Source organism: Melanaphis sacchari, unplaced genomic scaffold (assembly GCF_002803265.2).
Source record: "Melanaphis sacchari strain LSU unplaced genomic scaffold, SCAv2.0 Contig8_pilon_pilon, whole genome shotgun sequence".
Lineage (NCBI taxonomy): Eukaryota > Metazoa > Arthropoda > Insecta > Hemiptera > Aphididae > Melanaphis > Melanaphis sacchari.
This window is the reverse complement of record NW_020271635.1, coordinates 6184328-6203185: the sequence shown is the minus strand read 5'-3', so window position 1 is coordinate 6203185 and position 18858 is coordinate 6184328. Positions and strand designations below refer to the sequence as shown.

At 26.3% G+C, this 18858-nt stretch overlaps 2 protein-coding genes and 1 pseudogene across 2 annotated transcripts; all 3 read left to right on the top strand.

Annotated features, from left to right (window-relative positions):
• Positions 1 to 68: 68 nt before the first annotated feature.
• On the top strand, positions 69 to 9960 carry LOC112602567 (DNA polymerase zeta catalytic subunit). Its single transcript, XM_025350713.1, has 26 exons — positions 69 to 225; positions 355 to 547; positions 611 to 704; positions 801 to 946; positions 1286 to 1362; positions 1451 to 1629; positions 1905 to 2004; positions 3915 to 4071; positions 4182 to 4298; positions 4360 to 4999; positions 5084 to 5224; positions 5293 to 5428; positions 5489 to 5640; positions 5803 to 5976; positions 6033 to 6151; positions 6473 to 6614; positions 7181 to 7311; positions 7396 to 7509; positions 7605 to 7776; positions 7842 to 7985; positions 8049 to 8297; positions 8380 to 8493; positions 8600 to 8790; positions 8891 to 9118; positions 9184 to 9415; positions 9480 to 9960. The coding sequence occupies exons 1-26, from the start codon at positions 69 to 71 to the stop codon at positions 9621 to 9623; spliced, it is 4443 nt and encodes a 1480-aa protein (XP_025206498.1). The 3' UTR covers positions 9624 to 9960.
• A 771-nt stretch (positions 9961 to 10731) lies between these two features.
• Positions 10732 to 13217, top strand: LOC112602569 (annotated as a pseudogene).
• Positions 13218 to 15620: 2403 nt separating this feature from the next.
• On the top strand, positions 15621 to 18789 carry LOC112602568. Its single transcript, XM_025350714.1, has 4 exons — positions 15621 to 16616; positions 18014 to 18082; positions 18433 to 18522; positions 18679 to 18789. The coding sequence occupies exons 1-4, from the start codon at positions 15621 to 15623 to the stop codon at positions 18748 to 18750; spliced, it is 1227 nt and encodes a 408-aa protein (XP_025206499.1). The 3' UTR covers positions 18751 to 18789.
• The last annotated feature ends 69 nt before the right edge of the window (positions 18790 to 18858 follow it).

Below are 18858 nucleotides of genomic sequence, written 5' to 3'. Positions count from 1 at the left end.
AAAATAGGATTTTTTCCCATTAGAATATGATACAATAATAAAAGAAGTACAAAAATAATTATCCAATTATGGAAAATGCTAATATTGTTCAAAACGTGAGCTTGGTTACAATAGACCATTACATGAGTAATCCTGTGGACGGTTTTGATTCTTTGTACTCTGAGTTTTGGGGAACACAGATACTTCAGGTTCCTGTCCTTAGGGTATTTGGATGTACACCAAATGGTAATTATAAGTATATATTTGTTTAAAATATGAAAGCTATATTTTTCTAGTTTATTTTGGTTTATATAATAAAATGTTTTAGTTTGCTAGACGAAAAATAATAATTATAATTTATTTTTAAAAATTTAGGGGAAAAATGTTGTCTACATGTGCATGGAGTATTTCCTTATATATTTATTCCATTAGAAGAATCATATGAAACAAAAAATCAAGAGATTTTATATAATTTCGGAAATAGTCTTGATAAAGCATTATGTTTGGCTATTGGATCCACAAATTCAAAATCTAAACATATTCATAATATTATTACAGTTTGTGGAAAGTAAGTTTAATAATTCCTTCGTGAGTTCATCTATCTATATATTTAAAAAATTAATATTTTTAGATCTTTTTATGGCTATCATAGTGAAAACACTAAATTTTTAAAAATTCTTTTCTACAATCCATACTTGGCTAAAATTGCTGTTGATTTATTACAAGTAAATAACATATTTGTAAATACATTATATTCTATACTAATCAGTTAAATGAACTACTTTATTCTGGATTTTTAATATAAACATTTTTATTTTTAGAATGGAGCTATTTGTAACACAATATTCCAGCCTTATGAAGCACATATACCATATCATTTACAGTTTATGATAGATTATAATCTTCACGGAATGAATTATATAAAATTATCTGCTGTTAAGTATAGGAATTCTGTTGAACAACAAGGGTAAGTTAGATAAAAAAAATGTTTGTCAGTAAATTTTTTTACAAACAATGGTATTATTTTTGAAGTTAAAAGATTATAATATATTTTTATAAATTGGGTAAGTCATTGAGATAAGTAAAACTTCTTTTTATTTTTATTGGAAATATTTTAAATTTAAATAACATACTTATCCGCTATCAATAATTTTAAGTTGAGCTTAGAGGGAGAAATCTTTTTCTTTTTTTTATTACATTTAATTATTGATTTCTTCAGAATAATAATAATTGGTTATTATTATAAAATAGAAGTTGCGCTTTATGTTTTTAGTTCTATTATTTATTTAATTATTTATATTTTCAGGCTTTCAAAAACTAGTCGATGTACTAATGAAATGGACGTACAAGCTATTCACATCTTAAATCCTATGCTAATTAATGGTATCAACATATTCTTCTCCTTAAACTTAATAAATATAATATTATTTTTTTTTTTTGGCAATCAATTTATTATTGTTAATATTTTTAGGAGAATTGGAAAATTCTGGTTTGGTCAATATTCGGGAACAAATAAATAAATTATCTACAGACTTGAATGTAACAAGGAAAGGACTTGAAGTATTTAGTGGAGAAAGGAAATTGATTATTCCATCAAATATAGAAATTGAATTTGGTATTGAAATAAAAAATAAAATGAAAAAAATAAAAGTAATTTTTTAATGTCTTAAATCATATACTGTTAATTTTAATTGTTTAAAAATTATTTTTAATCACTTGAATCATTTCTAATCTATCAAAGAATTATATGCATTTTATTTTATTTTAAAATAATGTACAATAGATTTTAGAAATTAATAAGTTGGTATACTTAAAATATAATATCCACCTTAATATTTTATATTTTTATCAACATTTTTCATAGTAATTGTTGTTTAGATGTATTTTTTTATTAATGTATGATTGAAAATATTTGTGTTTTGCAGAAAGAAAATATTACTAAAAATACATTTCCAGAGCTAGAAATATCAGTGAATGAAGATTTAGTATTAAATTTATCACAAGTTTTCCAGTCTCAAACCTCTTGTAAGTTACAAATTTATTTTTATTTTTTTTTTAATGCTTAAATATATTTATATGTTCTATATAATTTTTAGTATAAGTGAGTTCACTCATTTTTTCTATCAATCACCATATTAGATAAAAATGTGTAACTTATGGTTGTTTAAAATATTCTATGAATAAATACTTTAAAATAGTAGTGTAGATATTTTTTTCCTGGGTGTAGGGTTTTTGTTTTACTTTTAATGATCTATGTTGATGTGTTTTCTAATAAAAAAAAAGAAAATGAAACATAATTGTAATGATTTATCTATTTAATATCATTCAAATATTCAACAAATATATTTTTTAATTAGACAAATATTGAGTTCAAAATAATTTAACTATTTAAATTAAATTTTTTATTAAATAATAATAAGTTGAATTATTAACTAGTATCATTTTAAAATTTCATTGCACGTTTACTCCATTCTGTTTTAATGAATTTAGTATTCACTAATTTTAACAAAAAGCAATAGAAAAAATTCCCAAATATTTTTATGTATTACTTAAAGAATAGATTATGAAAGTATTATTTCAGTTGATACTTATAATTGAATTATGCACAAAAATATTAAATACATAATATAGTATAAACTATAAAATATTCAGTTACAGGATAATAAAAAGAATCTATTATAGATTGATATCTATTGTAGACAGGTTTTAGTATGTTTTTAGTCAAACTTGTATAAATATCTATTTAATAAAAATAAAATCTATTGTAAATGTTAATACATATTATAAAACATAGGCATGCACATAGTTATAAATGATAATATAAAATTACCTTGAAAGTTTTGATATATGTATATATTATAAAAGAGTACCTAGCTTTTTAAGTGTATCTATGTACTCTGTTGTTAGTTGTATAATTGTACATAATATATAAATACGTAACTAATTATTTCATTCCGCAACACTGGAATAATATATACATATAGATACAATTTTATTTGTGTTTGAACTAAGATTTTTATTTGTTATTAAGGTATTTGAGAAAAATACTACGGTCTGTGTCTATAGTAAAAAAAAGTGCATAATAAACATGTCAAAATATACTAGAATACCTATCTTATTACTAACACTTAATCATTTAGAATGTTTAAAGAGGCGACTGTTAAGTCAGGTTTCACTGTTATAAATACTGTATTTTTTAAAAATGTTTAAATATGCATAATAATTTAAAATGTTCCAAGTATGCAATAAATAGGTATCAAATTTTACCCATTCACTCATTAATCTTAGATTCAAATGTATATTTCACATAACTGATTTTTAAACTAGTTAATAGAATATTTTAATGCATTAAAATCAATTTCAACAAATTGATTACAATTATTATACTAATATTACTGAAACATATGCTCATTTAAAATTATAGTTATCTGTAAATAAATGTATCAATTTTTAGTGTAATCAATGAAAGACTGACAAAGCAGTTCATATCTGGCCCTGGAAATCAGATATTATAATATATACTGTAGTCTATAGATGATATATAGTAATTAGTTTTATTTATAGTCCATATATATAATATGGTAAAATAATGCAATTAGCGATATTGTGAAAACCAATATTATAAATTACACTGCAGAGTTGAACTACAGATAATTTTAATAATTACAACAATTAAAATAGAAAATTACAATAATTTAATATTCTTTTATTTGTTTTATTTGTAATAATACTATTGTACTACTATATATATTTGTAATTGCCTTGTCATTTTGGAAGGGAAGAAGGGGTTTGAATTATTTAATATTACATTTTTTTAAGAATAATATAATTAATTTTTTAATTACATTAGGTATCAAATTTTTGTAAATATTTTTTATGCTTTAATATTTTATTTTATTTTTCTATCAATTATAAATTATACTTGTATAATTTAGGGGATAGTCAAAGCATTGATTTAATGAATTTATTAATGAAGGAAACAATTGCTTTTAAAAATGAAGATAGTATTCTCTGTCACAACATTTCAAATGAAGATGAAAATGAATTTGAAAATGAAGAATTGTCTATTTCTATGATGCAATTGAATGAAAAGTATTTTAAATTTCACCTACTTACTTAATAATAATATTATTTTAATTTTGATTTATTTTTTGTTACTAGCTATTTCTTTTAATTATTAATTACTATTTTTTATGTTATAGCTTATCACAAAATTTAGAAAATAGTAATATTTCAAATCAAACTCAGATAAAGGATTCATTAATTAAGTCCAGTATTGATGTGGATAATTCCAATTTACATTCATCCAATAATGATCAGTTAATACCAGTTTTTAATATTGCTTAACTAAAATTATATAGATTATTATACATTTTTCAGAACATTTATAATAAATTATAATGATGAAGAAACAAACAGTAATCAAACAAGTGATATGTTTCGTAGTTCAAATAGTTCTGAAGAAATTCATGACGATACATTAAACTATGTATCTTTTACTGATAATGATAATACTAGTATTTCAAGTACATTGTGGACATTAAATTTAAAACCTCCTACGTATGATGATTCTCTAAGTTTTATTGATACTTTTAAAAACACTCAATGCAATATACAACTCCAACTCCAACATAATAATGTTATTGAAAATATTAGAAAAGATCTATTGTCATTAAGCTTTCCTGTTAGTAATGATATAAATTTTTTTGCTTCTGAGAGTAATATAGTTTTAGAACCATTAAAGCAACCACCATCATATTTATTGGCATTAAAATGGTTAGAAACACGTTATCCAAAATATAAACGTAAAAAAAAAAAATTAGAAAGTATTAAACATAAGGGTCTTATAACTCCCGATTCACTTTCAAAATCAATATTATTGAAAAACACCAATCGTGTAACACCAAATTCTAGTCAAAACAAATTCTTTACCTCTTCTCCTTATACACCAATAAGAAGAGAGAATAAATGCTTGAAATCAAAAAGAAAACTTAGCACTCTTTTTCTGGATTCATTAAATGTGAGAAAATAAAACTATAATCCAAATAAAAGTATTCAAATAATAATATTAATAAAATCATATATATATATATATATATTTTAGGCAGATGCAAGTAATGATTCAAGAACTGATTTTTTTAATTCACTTAGAACTACCAACAGTTCAGATAGCAATATTTTAGATGGAATATATGTTGGTCAAAGTTCCCACAACTTTTGTATTGATTCAGAAAATACAAGCAATGTATTTTATTTTAATTATTTTTAATACATTATATTACAACTAAAAGTATAACTAATTTTTTTTTTTAGAGTGACAACCTTACTATTATAACAATGGAATTACATACACAAACTAGAATTAATATGAACCCAGATCCGGAATATGATTGTATACAAGGAATTTTTTATACTATTTTCAATGTGTCAGAAAATTCTTTAAGAACAGGTAAACTAACTTTAAAAGAAAACTAACATTTCAATACATTGTATACATTAAATTTATCAGGTTCTATTTTGGTGAATCAAATAAATAACAACTTTAATGGTTTTTCGAATTTTAAACCACAAATAACTATTTGTAATGATGAAATTGAGTTAGTGAATACATTTTTTCAGTTGGTAAATAATTTGGATCCTGAAGTTATTTGTGGCTATGAAGTAAGAATAAAATTCACTGTATAATATGTATTATCTGATTTAACTTATCTTTACCAATTTAATAAATGCTATGTTTAAATAGTTTAACACATTTTGTTTTATGTAGTTTGAATTAAAACAAATTGATTGTCAATAACATTATTGTTTTGTTACTAACGTTAGATAGAAATGCATTCATGGGGTTATTTGAGAGATAGATGTCATCATTTAGGACGTAATATGAATAAAGAATTATCTAGACTAATTACAGAAAAAGAACAAACTTCTGAGTTTAATGAAGAAATGAAAATCAAAGGACGAATTGTTCTCGATGTTTGGAGATTACTGCGACACGAAGTTAAATAATTTCATTTAAGTTCTTGAAATATATTTTAAAGTAACTTTTATTTTAGTTGTCTGTTCAAAGTTATACATTTGAAAATATGATATATCTTATACTACATCAAAGAGTACCCAGTTATTCTTATCAAACACTTTCATTTTGGTGGGATCATAATACACTTTTATACAGGTAATAGATTTATATATATATATATATTTGGAAGTTGAAACTAGGTACCTCGAACAATATTATAAAAAAGCAACATAATTAAAATTAATTTTTTTTCACATATAAATGTAAAAAAACTTAATATTTCAGAAATATTTATTACTATAAAAAATTCTTGGTAAAAAATATTTTAATATTAGCTTTGTTGAAGGATTTTAGCTAGAAACTTATACCTTTCAGTAATTATTGTGTGTTTTTGTGTTCTACCACTAGAATAAACTTATAATTAGTTATTATCTAATTCATTTTTTTTTTTTTTTTTTTATAAATAATTATATTTAGGTGGTTGACTATAGATTATTATCTGTTTAAAGTTGAAAGCACAATAAATATTTTGCAACAATTAGATATAATAGGCCGAACAAGTGAACTTGCAAAATTATTTGGTATACAATTTTATGAAGTATTGTCAAGAGGTTCACAAGTAAGTAATTATTTTGAAAATAATTCATGGTTTTTATAGTTTTATTAATATTTTATAAATAAATATTAGTAGACATTTTAATAACATTATTTTTTGTAAAAATCTTTAATATGAAAATTAATTTCCTACAAATTTGTTTTTATTAAAGGATTAGATATGTTTTTTTTTAATCATATTTTAATTATAGTAATAATATAACAATATTATAATATGAATATAATATTTAATAAATAATAATTAATAATAATATTTCATAATAATATTACAACAATAATAAATAGTATTAAACTATTAAATAATAATAATGAGTAATTATGAAAAAAAAAGTGATTCAATTCTAAATTTGATTACTTAAATAAAATAACTGAAAATTATTCGAATAATTTTTAAAAATTTAGTTGAATAATATTTTATTCGAATAACCATAGTTGAAAATTATTTGAATGATTGTAAAAAATTCATTTGAATAATTATCTAGATAAAATTTTTCACTACTCTGGAAATAAAGGTTGTTTCTTAAAACCCTGTATTATTATTAAAACTTTATAAATTATTATTCTTTTCAGTTTAGAGTAGAATCAATGATGTTACGTTTAGCCAAAAACAAGAACTATGTCGCTATTTCACCAAGTATAAAACAAAGAGCTGAAATGAATGCAGCTCAAAGTATACCATTAATTATGGAACCAGAATCAAAGTATAAACAATTACTTTCTATACTTTTATTTTTAATTTTTAACCTAATATTTATTTGTATATGTATCTTTTTGGAATAATCAAGATTTTATACAGATCCGGTCATAGTGTTAGATTTTCAAAGCTTATACCCGTCTATTATTATAGCTTATAACTACTGTTTTTCAACATGTTTAGGCAATATTGATCTTCTTGGAAAGTTAGTAAAATATTTAATTTTTATTAAGATGTATTTAGATGTCCTTACATACAGATTGTTTTTAATTAATACCAATTGATATTTCATGCTAATAGATCAGAAGTATTTAAATTTGGTTGTACTAATTTAAATGTACCTTTTCAAACCTTACTTAAATTAACTGATGACCTAACCATTTCTCCTTCTGGAGTCGCATTTGTTAAAAAAAATATCTGTAAAGGAATTTTACCTTCCATGTTACAAGAAATATTAGACACCAGAATAATGGTAAACAATAATAATAAAATGTGCTTATTATATTTGTTTATTTATTTAATAAACAATTTATTTAGGTGAAAAATTTGATGAAAGAACAAAAAAATAATAAACATCTATATAAGATTTTAAATGCCCAACAACTTGGCTTAAAATTAATTGCCAATGTTACATATGGATATACTTCAGCTAATTTTTCTGGAAGAATGCCATGTATTGAGGTAACAGTTCAGAGAAATAATATTTTTTATTCTTTAGTATTAAAAGGTAATTTGGACGTTTAGGTTGGTGATAGTGTTGTAAGCAAAGGACGTGAAACTTTGGAGAAAGCAATAACATTAATTCAGTCTACAAAAAAATGGAATGCCAAAGTTATCTATGGTGACACTGATTCTATATTTGTGTTATTACAAGGTCGGTCTAAAGAAGATGCATTTAAAATTGGTAATGAAATGGCTGACATTGTTACTAAAGATAATCCAATACCAATAAAATTGAAATTTGAGAAAGTTTATCTTCCCTGCATTCTGCAAGTAAGTTTCCATATCTTTTCATGAGCCAATAATTAATAGACAAATAGTTTTTTCTTACTCATTTGATATTTATAAAATGCAGACAAAAAAAAGATATTGTGGATATATGTATGAAAATATTGAACAAAAAAAACCTAAGTATGAAGCTAAAGGTATTGAAACTGTACGCCGTGATGGCTGTCCTGCAGTGTCAAAGGTATATTTTTTTATAAAATAAAATAATTAAAATATCATCAGGTGTTTTAAACCTAAACTATTTATTTGATGTATGCTAATATAGTTTTTATTTTATTTTTTTTTAGATTTTAGAAAAAAGTCTATGTATTTTATTTGAAACAAAAGATATTGCAGCAGTAAGATGTTATATTGAAAAACAGTTCAAAAAGATTTTTAAAGGCAATGTAAATATTCAAGATTTTCTTTTTGCTAAAGAATATAGAGGGCGCAATGAATATAGGCCAGGTGCATGTGTACCTGCTTTAGAGTTAGCCAAGTAAATTTTTAAATATTTTTTTTAATAATTATTTAATGTAATCAGTAATCACCATAAAATATTTATAAATATTAAATGTAAACTGTTGATTTAATTTAAGACAATGGACTGCAGTAGACAGACGTGCTGAACCACGAGTGAAAGAACGAGTTCCATACCTTATTGTAGCTGGACCAAAAGGTTTACCATTAATAAAACTTGTACGGTCACCCAGGCATTTCATTTCAGACAGATCTGCTCGAATAAATGCAGAATATTATATCACAAGAGCAATAATACCACCACTTCAAAGATGTTTTTCTTTGCTCAATGTTGACATAAACAAATGGTAATTATAATAGTAAACAAACCACTGATTAAAGAAAAATTATGTTATTAATAAACTAATTTTAGGTATTCAGAATTACCTCGTAAATATAATTTTCATTTTCCGGATATTACTACTACAACAATTAATCGGAAACAAACACTATCTCAATATTTTTTTTCGCAAAATTGTATTTTATGTAATAAATTATCACAGCATGGTTTCTGCGAACAATGTCAACAAAACCCTCAATATTTAATTGTACAACTTAATCATTTATTATCAAAATGGACTAAAAAACAAGATGATTTAAAAACGGTAAAAATTAAATAATTAAATATTAAAAAAAACATTACTCCAACAATACTTATTGTTTCAATAGATATGTCGATCATGCTGTGGAAGAAACTTTGAATTGAAGTGTAATTCTTTAAACTGTCAGATATATTATAGTTCTCAGCAAGCAGCAAAAGATATGCAACAGTATTCTTACATAAATAATATTAGGCAAAATTTTAATATATAGAATTTATTTTTAATACTTACCTATTTACATATATTGCTAATATTATTTCAAAAATGTACATGGTGCGTTTACATTTATTATATATGTTGGTTTTCAGTGGCGCATCCAACCAAATTTTTTTTTTTGATTAGCCTAATATATTACAGCCTGCAAATTATAATAATTAAGATTAATAGTTACAGTTACAGTTTATTGAAAGATTACAATTAACTAAAATCTTCCCTAAATTAGCCAATAGTGGGTAAGTATGGTAATAGTTGATATAATTAGGTATAAAAATAATCACATTACTTTAGAACTGTTCAATAATTGTTGTTATATAGGTACCTACTTGAAATGTACACTTATCATTGGTTTTAATGTTTTGTAGATCATATTAATTATTAGGTACAAAAAATTAATCTATATTCTATATGATATTTTGTAGTTATAATTTTATGTTGTTATTATATTGTCATAATTTTTATTTTTTATAATTTTTTACGAGTATTTTTGATTGTTATTTTGTTGTATACGTATACTTTACATTTTATTTAGAGGCTTTAACACATAGAATATACAATAAATATATAAATGTATGTTGCATATAGATATTTAAAATAAAAATTATCGTATATTATATTATAATTACTAATTAGTGTTTTTGTATTTGGTTTTTAACAAGGGTTAAAACTACTATATCTATATATTGTCATGTTTTAGACTAAAGACCACTCGATTGTCTCAACTACTGTCCACTCCATTTTTAAACAAATCATAATGCGTGATCAATTATTCATAAGTTAAATGTATAAATGTCTAGAATATTTATAAGTAGTTATAACTTATACGTAAACAAACACTAAAAATAATGTGCCTGCCTTTTTTTTTTTTTTATCAACAAGGTACCTACTAGGTATTACTATCAAAACTGCTGTAAACAGTATAAACAGTTATTTAGTGGGTAGTTTCTAACCCATACATTGTAGCTTGTAATAAATAATAATATGCTATATATAGTGATAATTGTTCTTATTTTAGGTATTTATCCGTTTTTGTGAAATTCTTATTAGGTACCTATTTATGTTAATACGCCTATCTACTTCAACATATCTTACAATTTCATGAGATGTGGCTTGTCCAATCGTTTTGGAAATTGTGCGGTCTGTTCAATATCGATCTAACTTATAATAAATTCCAAAACATGTACTCGATATTCTTGATTGTCACATGCATTTACAATTTTATTACCGCGTCGAATGCATTATGTAAATTAGACCATTGGTGTGATGTTTTTTCGACGGCCATGATCGGGATGTACACTAGAGTGTTGGCGTTCACCACTCTCATGTCGAGGATAACCATAATGGTTCAATCAAAAGACAGTTTACATAAGTACAAAGAAACTATAAAAGCTTTCGAAATGTATTCGCCGACGTCATCTACGCAACATAAGAATTACAAGATATTTTCGTTCACCGTCGTTTTCGTATGTCTGAGTATAATTTTACCGATAAACGTAAGTCGGTTGTATTATTTGTACCAAAACGAGTCCTCCGACATATCATTATTCATTTACTATCTGTTCATATACATTCAAAATCTTAGCATGTGTTGTATAGAAACGCAATTTGTCACCCAGTGTTTTATAATCTACACCAGATTCCAAGGAATTAACGATGATTTGAAAAAACTACGGAACGAAAACATTAACTACACTAAATACCCGTTCATATTGGGCTCGTCGGCAACTATGTGGAAAGATTATAAAAAATCGTTGCAGTGCGTCAGGTATGACAAGGACTTTTATCAGCCGCAGCTAATTAGTCATCCGATGGCGAATGCTGTGGAGATACTCAGAATTAAGCATTGGCTGACTCGTCAAGCGGTGGACATCCTCAATAACTTGTTAGGTATCCAGATGGGACTGTCAGTGTTATTATTGTGGGTAATGGCCTTGTTTGATATTTATTATGAGATATTTCGCAACTCCCCGTCGAAGTTATTGGTCTACGGTTGGTTATTTCAATACTCTCTGAGATTGTTTATGATTACCTTAATAGCGCACTACACAACGAAACAGGTAGGCAATAACTAATAACTAATTGCCAATATAAGTATAAATGTACCACCTAAATGTTCTAATTAGGTACTGTTTGAGTTGTATAAGATACCATTAAATATTTAATTATCTATATCAAATAACTTTTAGTGTATTTATGTAGGTATATAAATCTATCGTAGGCGTGCGCTGATTTCTTTTTCAAGGTATGCAGAATTTTAACACTACACCCCCTTAACATTATTTTAAACTTTGAGATTCTAGTAGAAAAATATACATAAATATTTAGTAATTTATTATAAATATTATTACTTATAATTATAAACAATGGTTTAATTTAAAAAATTATGCTGTCTTAGTGTCTCTTAATCAATAAATCTTTACCTTTCTTATTTTTTGTGGGTACTTAAAGAGTAAAGACAAAAAGTTTTACCACAGAATAAATTTTATATTTTATTGTCAAACGTTTATCGAATATTAGTGTCCTCTGAGGCGAAACCTAGCACGGTAGTACGTACTGCACTTCTGCCTACTGCATATGAGCTGGTAGACAGGGACGTATATGTCGTACATAGAAAAAAGTTTTGGGGGTTGTTTTTGAAAATCAGTTATTAAAAAATAAAACTTTTTTTTTAATAAATATAGGAAATACATAATAGGTATACCTAATAGAAAGTATGCCAATAATACATAATAAGCATAATTTTATTTTATTTATAAATCCTGTTTAAGTATTTTCATTTTTTTTGTCATATTAGGTATACCAAAATTTTAATTTGTTAGTATTAAATTTTTATTTTGATTTAGCTGATTTTTCACAAACACGATTTAATATTATACCTGTCTAAAAGTATAATATAACGATTAACATTAAAATTGAATAAGTAAATAATCATACAAATAACCAAATATTTTGGGGGATGTTCAAACTCCCAAAACACTCCTCTGTGTACGTCCCTGTTGGTAGGTAATTGGTATGTCCTATACTCATTTATACATATATTATTGTAAGTTATACTATTAATAGATTTTAATAAATAAATATACAATTAAATCATCGAGCATTAAAAGCATAAAGATTTTACTTATTTTTGCTATTTCCGAAAGGATAACTGCATTCAGATTATGCAAAATAGCAGCTGCAGTATCTGCAGCTACTCTCTAATACCTTGCGCACGCCCAATAACACCTATCCGTAAAATTTCGAATTTTACTGAACAATTAAGTAAATATATAAATATATAACTATAAATAGGTATTGCCATATATATATGTTGTATTTACATATTATATAATAATATATTTTAGGCAATAAAATCAAAATCAATCATTTTAGATACAAATAATCAAATGTTGGATAATAGTACAAAGGAAGAGGTAATAATTACCATATGATATATCTTATAATTATAATTTATAATAATGCCTCATATATATATAGTGTTTTCACTGGTTTAAATTATTTTAGTTGTCGTTGTTTGTGAATCAAATAAGCCATCAGTCAATCGAATTTACCGCATGTGATTTTTTTTACTTTGAATACACAAATTATAAAATCGGTAAGTGTAAATAATACATAAAATTATTATATCTAAATAAAACAATACTCTTCTTAAAAACAAAGATAGATACATGGCAGTTTATTTTTTTTAGTATTAACATTGATTATAAATTATTGTTATTATTTTTAGTAGTAGTACCTATTTAAAATCTATATAATAATGACAATATTTTGGCTCAAGTATTTTTTTTCATAATAATTGCATTTAATATTTAATTAATTATATTCTTATTTTAAATATTAATCAAATACGTATAGACAAAATTTAAAAATCGTCTACTTAAACTACACGTTTACACTACCATATTAGTTTTATTTAAGAATTTTTTCAACACATCCATAACATACATAATATTATTATGAAATATATAACTAGTTTTGTAATGTCAATAATAACCTAAACTTATGTTAGCGAAATTTTATTCGTATAAAAAAATGTTGATTTTTATTTTTTAAACAAACTTAAACATTTAAAAAAAAAAATTAAGTTTTACAAATTCTGGAAGTAATCCAACAATTATCAATAAGTTAAGTATATCGCAACAAATTCGTTGGATATACAAATATTTCATAAAATATCTGTATGTTATGGTTGTACTGCTATAACTATATAATTATATGTGTGTATACTTACACCGTTGTTTTTTTACTTATTTATAAAATGTGATATTAATGCGATATGTTGATATCCGAATTCCATTTACATCGTTTCAGGTCTTTGATAATAATTTTTAAAAAATTACTAAACTTCATCAGTAATTAAACAATTTTAAATATTATTTTTACAATTAATTATTGTTACCTACTTTTTTTATACTTTATAATTCAACTATTCAATTATCAGTTTTCTTAATATATCACATTCAATGTGTAAATAAAATAAAACAATTCTTAATAATTAAAGACTTAATAACATTGCAGACTCCATAACTTTTCATCCCAACTTTGGCACATTTAAAGTTCCCAGATATCATCTTAGCTAAATGTAAAGTACGTAAGAGAAAATGTTACTGTAAACTGCTTAACGATATATTTTTTATTTTTATATTTTAAAAACGAATAAAATGAAAGGGTCTTACGGCTTCTTGCATATATTAATTCACTGTGTTATTCACTTATCACATATATTTTTATTATGTACAGATTTTAAAGGATATCTTTTTAAAATAAAAACGAATAATTAATTATTAATTAACGTGTTTTTTTATATACATATATATAGGCTATAGCTGCTGGTACAACCTATTTGGTAATATTAGTACAATTTCATTCATAAAAAATAGTAAATTATATATTTACCTCTTAAGAAGATTTTGGCTACTTTTAAGTCTTACTCGTAAGTAAATTTAATTTTATTAATTAGTTTAAATCGGAATATAAATATAATTATTATTTACTATTATGTATTTATTTTTTTTTATTTAAGTATATGATTTTTCATTATAATATCAATAATATACGAAAAGTTAAAGTCTCTTATTATTTCAATTTTATACCTATATGGTTATACATTTTGAACTATAAACATTAATATTTTTAATACCTATACCCATTAATTATAGGTATACACTTAACTACTTAAGTTTAACGACTAAACTTTGTTTTTAATTTATAGTAATATAAATTTGATATCTCTGCGCAAAATTGTTTTCGTGCAAATTGATGACTCATTGAATTCAAATTTAACACATCCATTACGGTAACCCATTCAACACAGTAGGTACTGCTATAGCCTATAGGTACAGCTATATTGTGCCAACTTTTTCACCTTTTTTTTCTTCAAATAAATATGTTTATTTATAATAGTACCTATTATTACGTTGATATAAAATCGCTAAAATAAAATGTTCAACGCTCATTGCAATATAATATCACTTGAGAAAATAATTATGTATAATAATAAGTCAATAAATTGTCAAGTCGATATGTTACTCTATTATATTATTATCATGTGAGCACTCGAATATCGTTAGGATTAATTTGAAAATACAATACGAAAACGTAATTTAAGTACCAAACGTCAAATCGAGTAGATGTATAATTTATGTTTTTGCAACTTAATAAAGTATTCTTCGCTTTTTGGTAAAGGGCATAGGCACCGAAAGGTCGGAATATAGGTAGGTAGGTACCTATGTATATAAGTTGAATTGAAGTTAATGAAACGAAACAATATTAAATTCCACGAAGCCTCAATCAAATTGGACACCTCTGACCAAACGCAAGTATACTTGCGGTTATATATATTAAATTATTGGCATTTGCCATATCGTTACATAACATAACCTGCAGTTATATAATATAAAGGACGAGAATATTGGCACACCAATAATTATCGGGGCCGCATATTATACATATAACATAGGTGTTTCGAAAGTCGTCCGCCATAACAATAATAATGATGATAAATAATAATAATAATAGTAATAAATTGTTGGCTTATCGGCCGATCGTGTTGTTTTGGAGGACGTTCGGCGTGTTCCCGGTAAACACGCTGGACGAAAACCGGAAAAGTGACGCGTCACTGCCGATACTGTCCACGCTTCTGCTGTTGGCGTCGTGCGTGTACGTGCTGTTCGTCGGGCCGGCGGTCGTCTGCCGGTTCGGCGATAAGTGCAGCAACCAGTCGATCAGAGTTCTGAAGGATATGTACCCGAAAATAGTGAACGTGACGTCGATGCTGTCGAGGATCGCGCTGTCGTACTCGGTGACGGCGAGGTTCGACAAGTACAGGGAGACGATGGGGTGCTACGAGACGTACTCGCCGACGACGGTGGCCGAGGTCGGCCGGTACCGCGTGTTCACGGCCGCGGCCGTGTCCGCGTGCCTGCTGCTGGTCCTGCCGGTCAACGTGCTGCGGTTGTGCATGCTGTGGACGCCGGACGGCCGCGATCCGGCGCCGATGCAGGGGATCGCCTTCTACGCGTTCATCTACGTCCAAAACGTGACCATGTGCTGTTCGGAGACGCAGTTCGCCGAACAGTGTTTCGCGCTGTACAGCAAGATCAAGGCCGTCAACGACGACGTCGCCGTGCTGGGCAGGTCCGCTGGGCTGGCGCGTTCTCCGAGACGCTCGGGACGCGGTAACGCCGCCGGGACTGCACCCGATGCGCCCGCGGGCGGCGTCGCGGCCGCGGTCGACGCCGTCGAGTCGCTGCGCATCAGACACTGGCTGCTGCGCGAAGCCATCGGCTGTCTGAACCACATATTCGGCGTGCAGCTGGGCATGTCGGTGTGCGCGCTGTGCGTGATGACGTTTTTCGACATCTATTACGAGACGTTCCACGTGATGGGCAAATACGCCATGTCCGACCTCATCTTCTACTGCTGGATGCTGCACTACGCAGTGCGGTACGTGGGCATAATCCTGATGTCGCATTACACCACGAAACAGGTATAGGCTGCACTCGCGGTCCGCGCCGTTCACGTGCAGTTATTAATTGTTATATTCCTTTAAAACGCGATTTGTCTTAGGTTCACGGCCATGCGTCCTATTGTATATTAGTATGTGCGTTTTTGTATCTTAGTATAGGTGGGATAAAAGCGCAAAAATAAATATTGCGCCCGTTACACTGTAAGTTTCGTTTTAAAATTATTAACTATCAAATTAAATTGTTCATTTTAATTAAATACGTAGTATTTTTATAATTCAAAAATACATCAACAGCGATCGAGTTTTACGATTGTACGACAAAGGTATAGTAAAACCCATTACGCGTGGCCAAGAACAACTACTCGGGCTGTACACTATTCTACAGTAGTCCGAGCTATAAGTAACTAAATTTTGACACTGTAAAAAGGAAAACATTGAACATCATTTTAAATTGTTATCGTTTTTTTTTTTTTTATATATATATATCACTGATACAAAAAAAGTTCTTATTGTTTCAAAATCCATTAATTTTGGAATCGAATAACTTTTTTTTGTAATTCTGATATCGAAAAAATGTAAATACGATGTTGTCAAAGTTCTCCTCTTTTTTAGTGTGAAAATTTGATTGTTTAACTTAAGTTACAGCCTGAGTGATTCTTACTCACGTGAAACGGTTTTCACTTTGTCTAATGTTTGTAAGACGGTGACACCGCATGCGGTTGCGGTTAAAGTGTAGTCTTAAGAGGATATCAGCATTATATTATTTGTTTAATGATTTTTCTCTCTATTTGGTACACGTGAAATTTTTGATATTTACGTTCAACAGAATCAATTTTATTTTGTTTTTGTTGGCTTTAGTATTAGAGTAGGAAATTGTAATTGTAAGAACACAGATAATGTTCTAAATTTTAAGTTTGATGATAGTTAATTCATTCTAATACTAATAATAAGTGAATAAAACAAGGTTGGTTTTGCTGAACGCCTACAATTTACTATATAATGTGCATCAGCGCATGGATCTGTAGATAGAGGAATATATAGTGTATTATCACATTCTTTTAATGGATAGTCATTACAAAAATTAAATAGAATATGAAAAAAACATTTTCAAACTTAATTGTCTTCAACTTTATAGATAAATGTGTGACAGAATGTGATTTGGTGTCTGACCCGGTTACCCTGGTATGTTATATACTATTAAGGTATTGAGTGATTTCTAGTTTTTATAATAATTGTATGCACATATTTTTTACGAAAATATAATATTTAGGTATAATTTATAAATATCAATGGACTTCCTGCAGCAATGTTTCTATACATTTATACCCGTTATAGAGTATAGGCTTTTGCCTTTACTTCTATAGGTATCTAATTTATATAAGTACTAACTAATAATAAATAATAATTTTATGTTTCAGGCTATTTATACTAAGACACTTATAGCAAACTTAAAAAGTAATTGCTTGGATTACAGTATAAATCAAGAAGTAAATTTATTTTTATATTACGAAGATTAGGTATTTGTTTTGTATTTAATTTAGAATTAAATTAAATACTTTAGATTCTAAATGAAGTAATGGATGTGTTGAATTTGAAATGAAATATTTAAAAAAAAACAACATTTTCTTATGTTTATTCTCAAATTTTAAGGCAGTATAAAAGCTTCGATTTTTTTCATTTTGACTATAAATTTGACTTTTTCGTACTTTAAAAGGGTTAAAATATAAAAATTCAAAAAATTGCAAATCTCCTTTGTCCCGGATTAGAATTAACATTTCAACGATATATTTTACCTTAAAATTAATATAAATTATAAATTTATCACTTTTTTATGCAGCTACATTTGTTTTTGGACCAGCTTTCTCATAGTTCTGTCGAATTCACAGCATGCGATGTATTTACATTAAATATACGACTCATAATTTCAGTAAGTTTAATATTTATTCGTAGAAATTATACGTATTGTTTTATTAACTAATACATAAATTATTTTTATTTATTTATATATTATGTATATGTATATGTGTGTATACATAAACAATCTAGTTAATTCTACTTTTATGTTTTATTTTGTTGTTTAAAGACTTTTGCTGCGGGTTTAACTTATCTTGTCATTTTGATACAATATCAGACAAACATAAAAAACTCCACATAGTGCAACTATATAAACTTGGTACCATTGACTGATGATTGATTATAGACAGTGTAAAATATTAAATTCTTTTATAATTTTTTTTTTTTTAATTTAATTTAATGATGTATT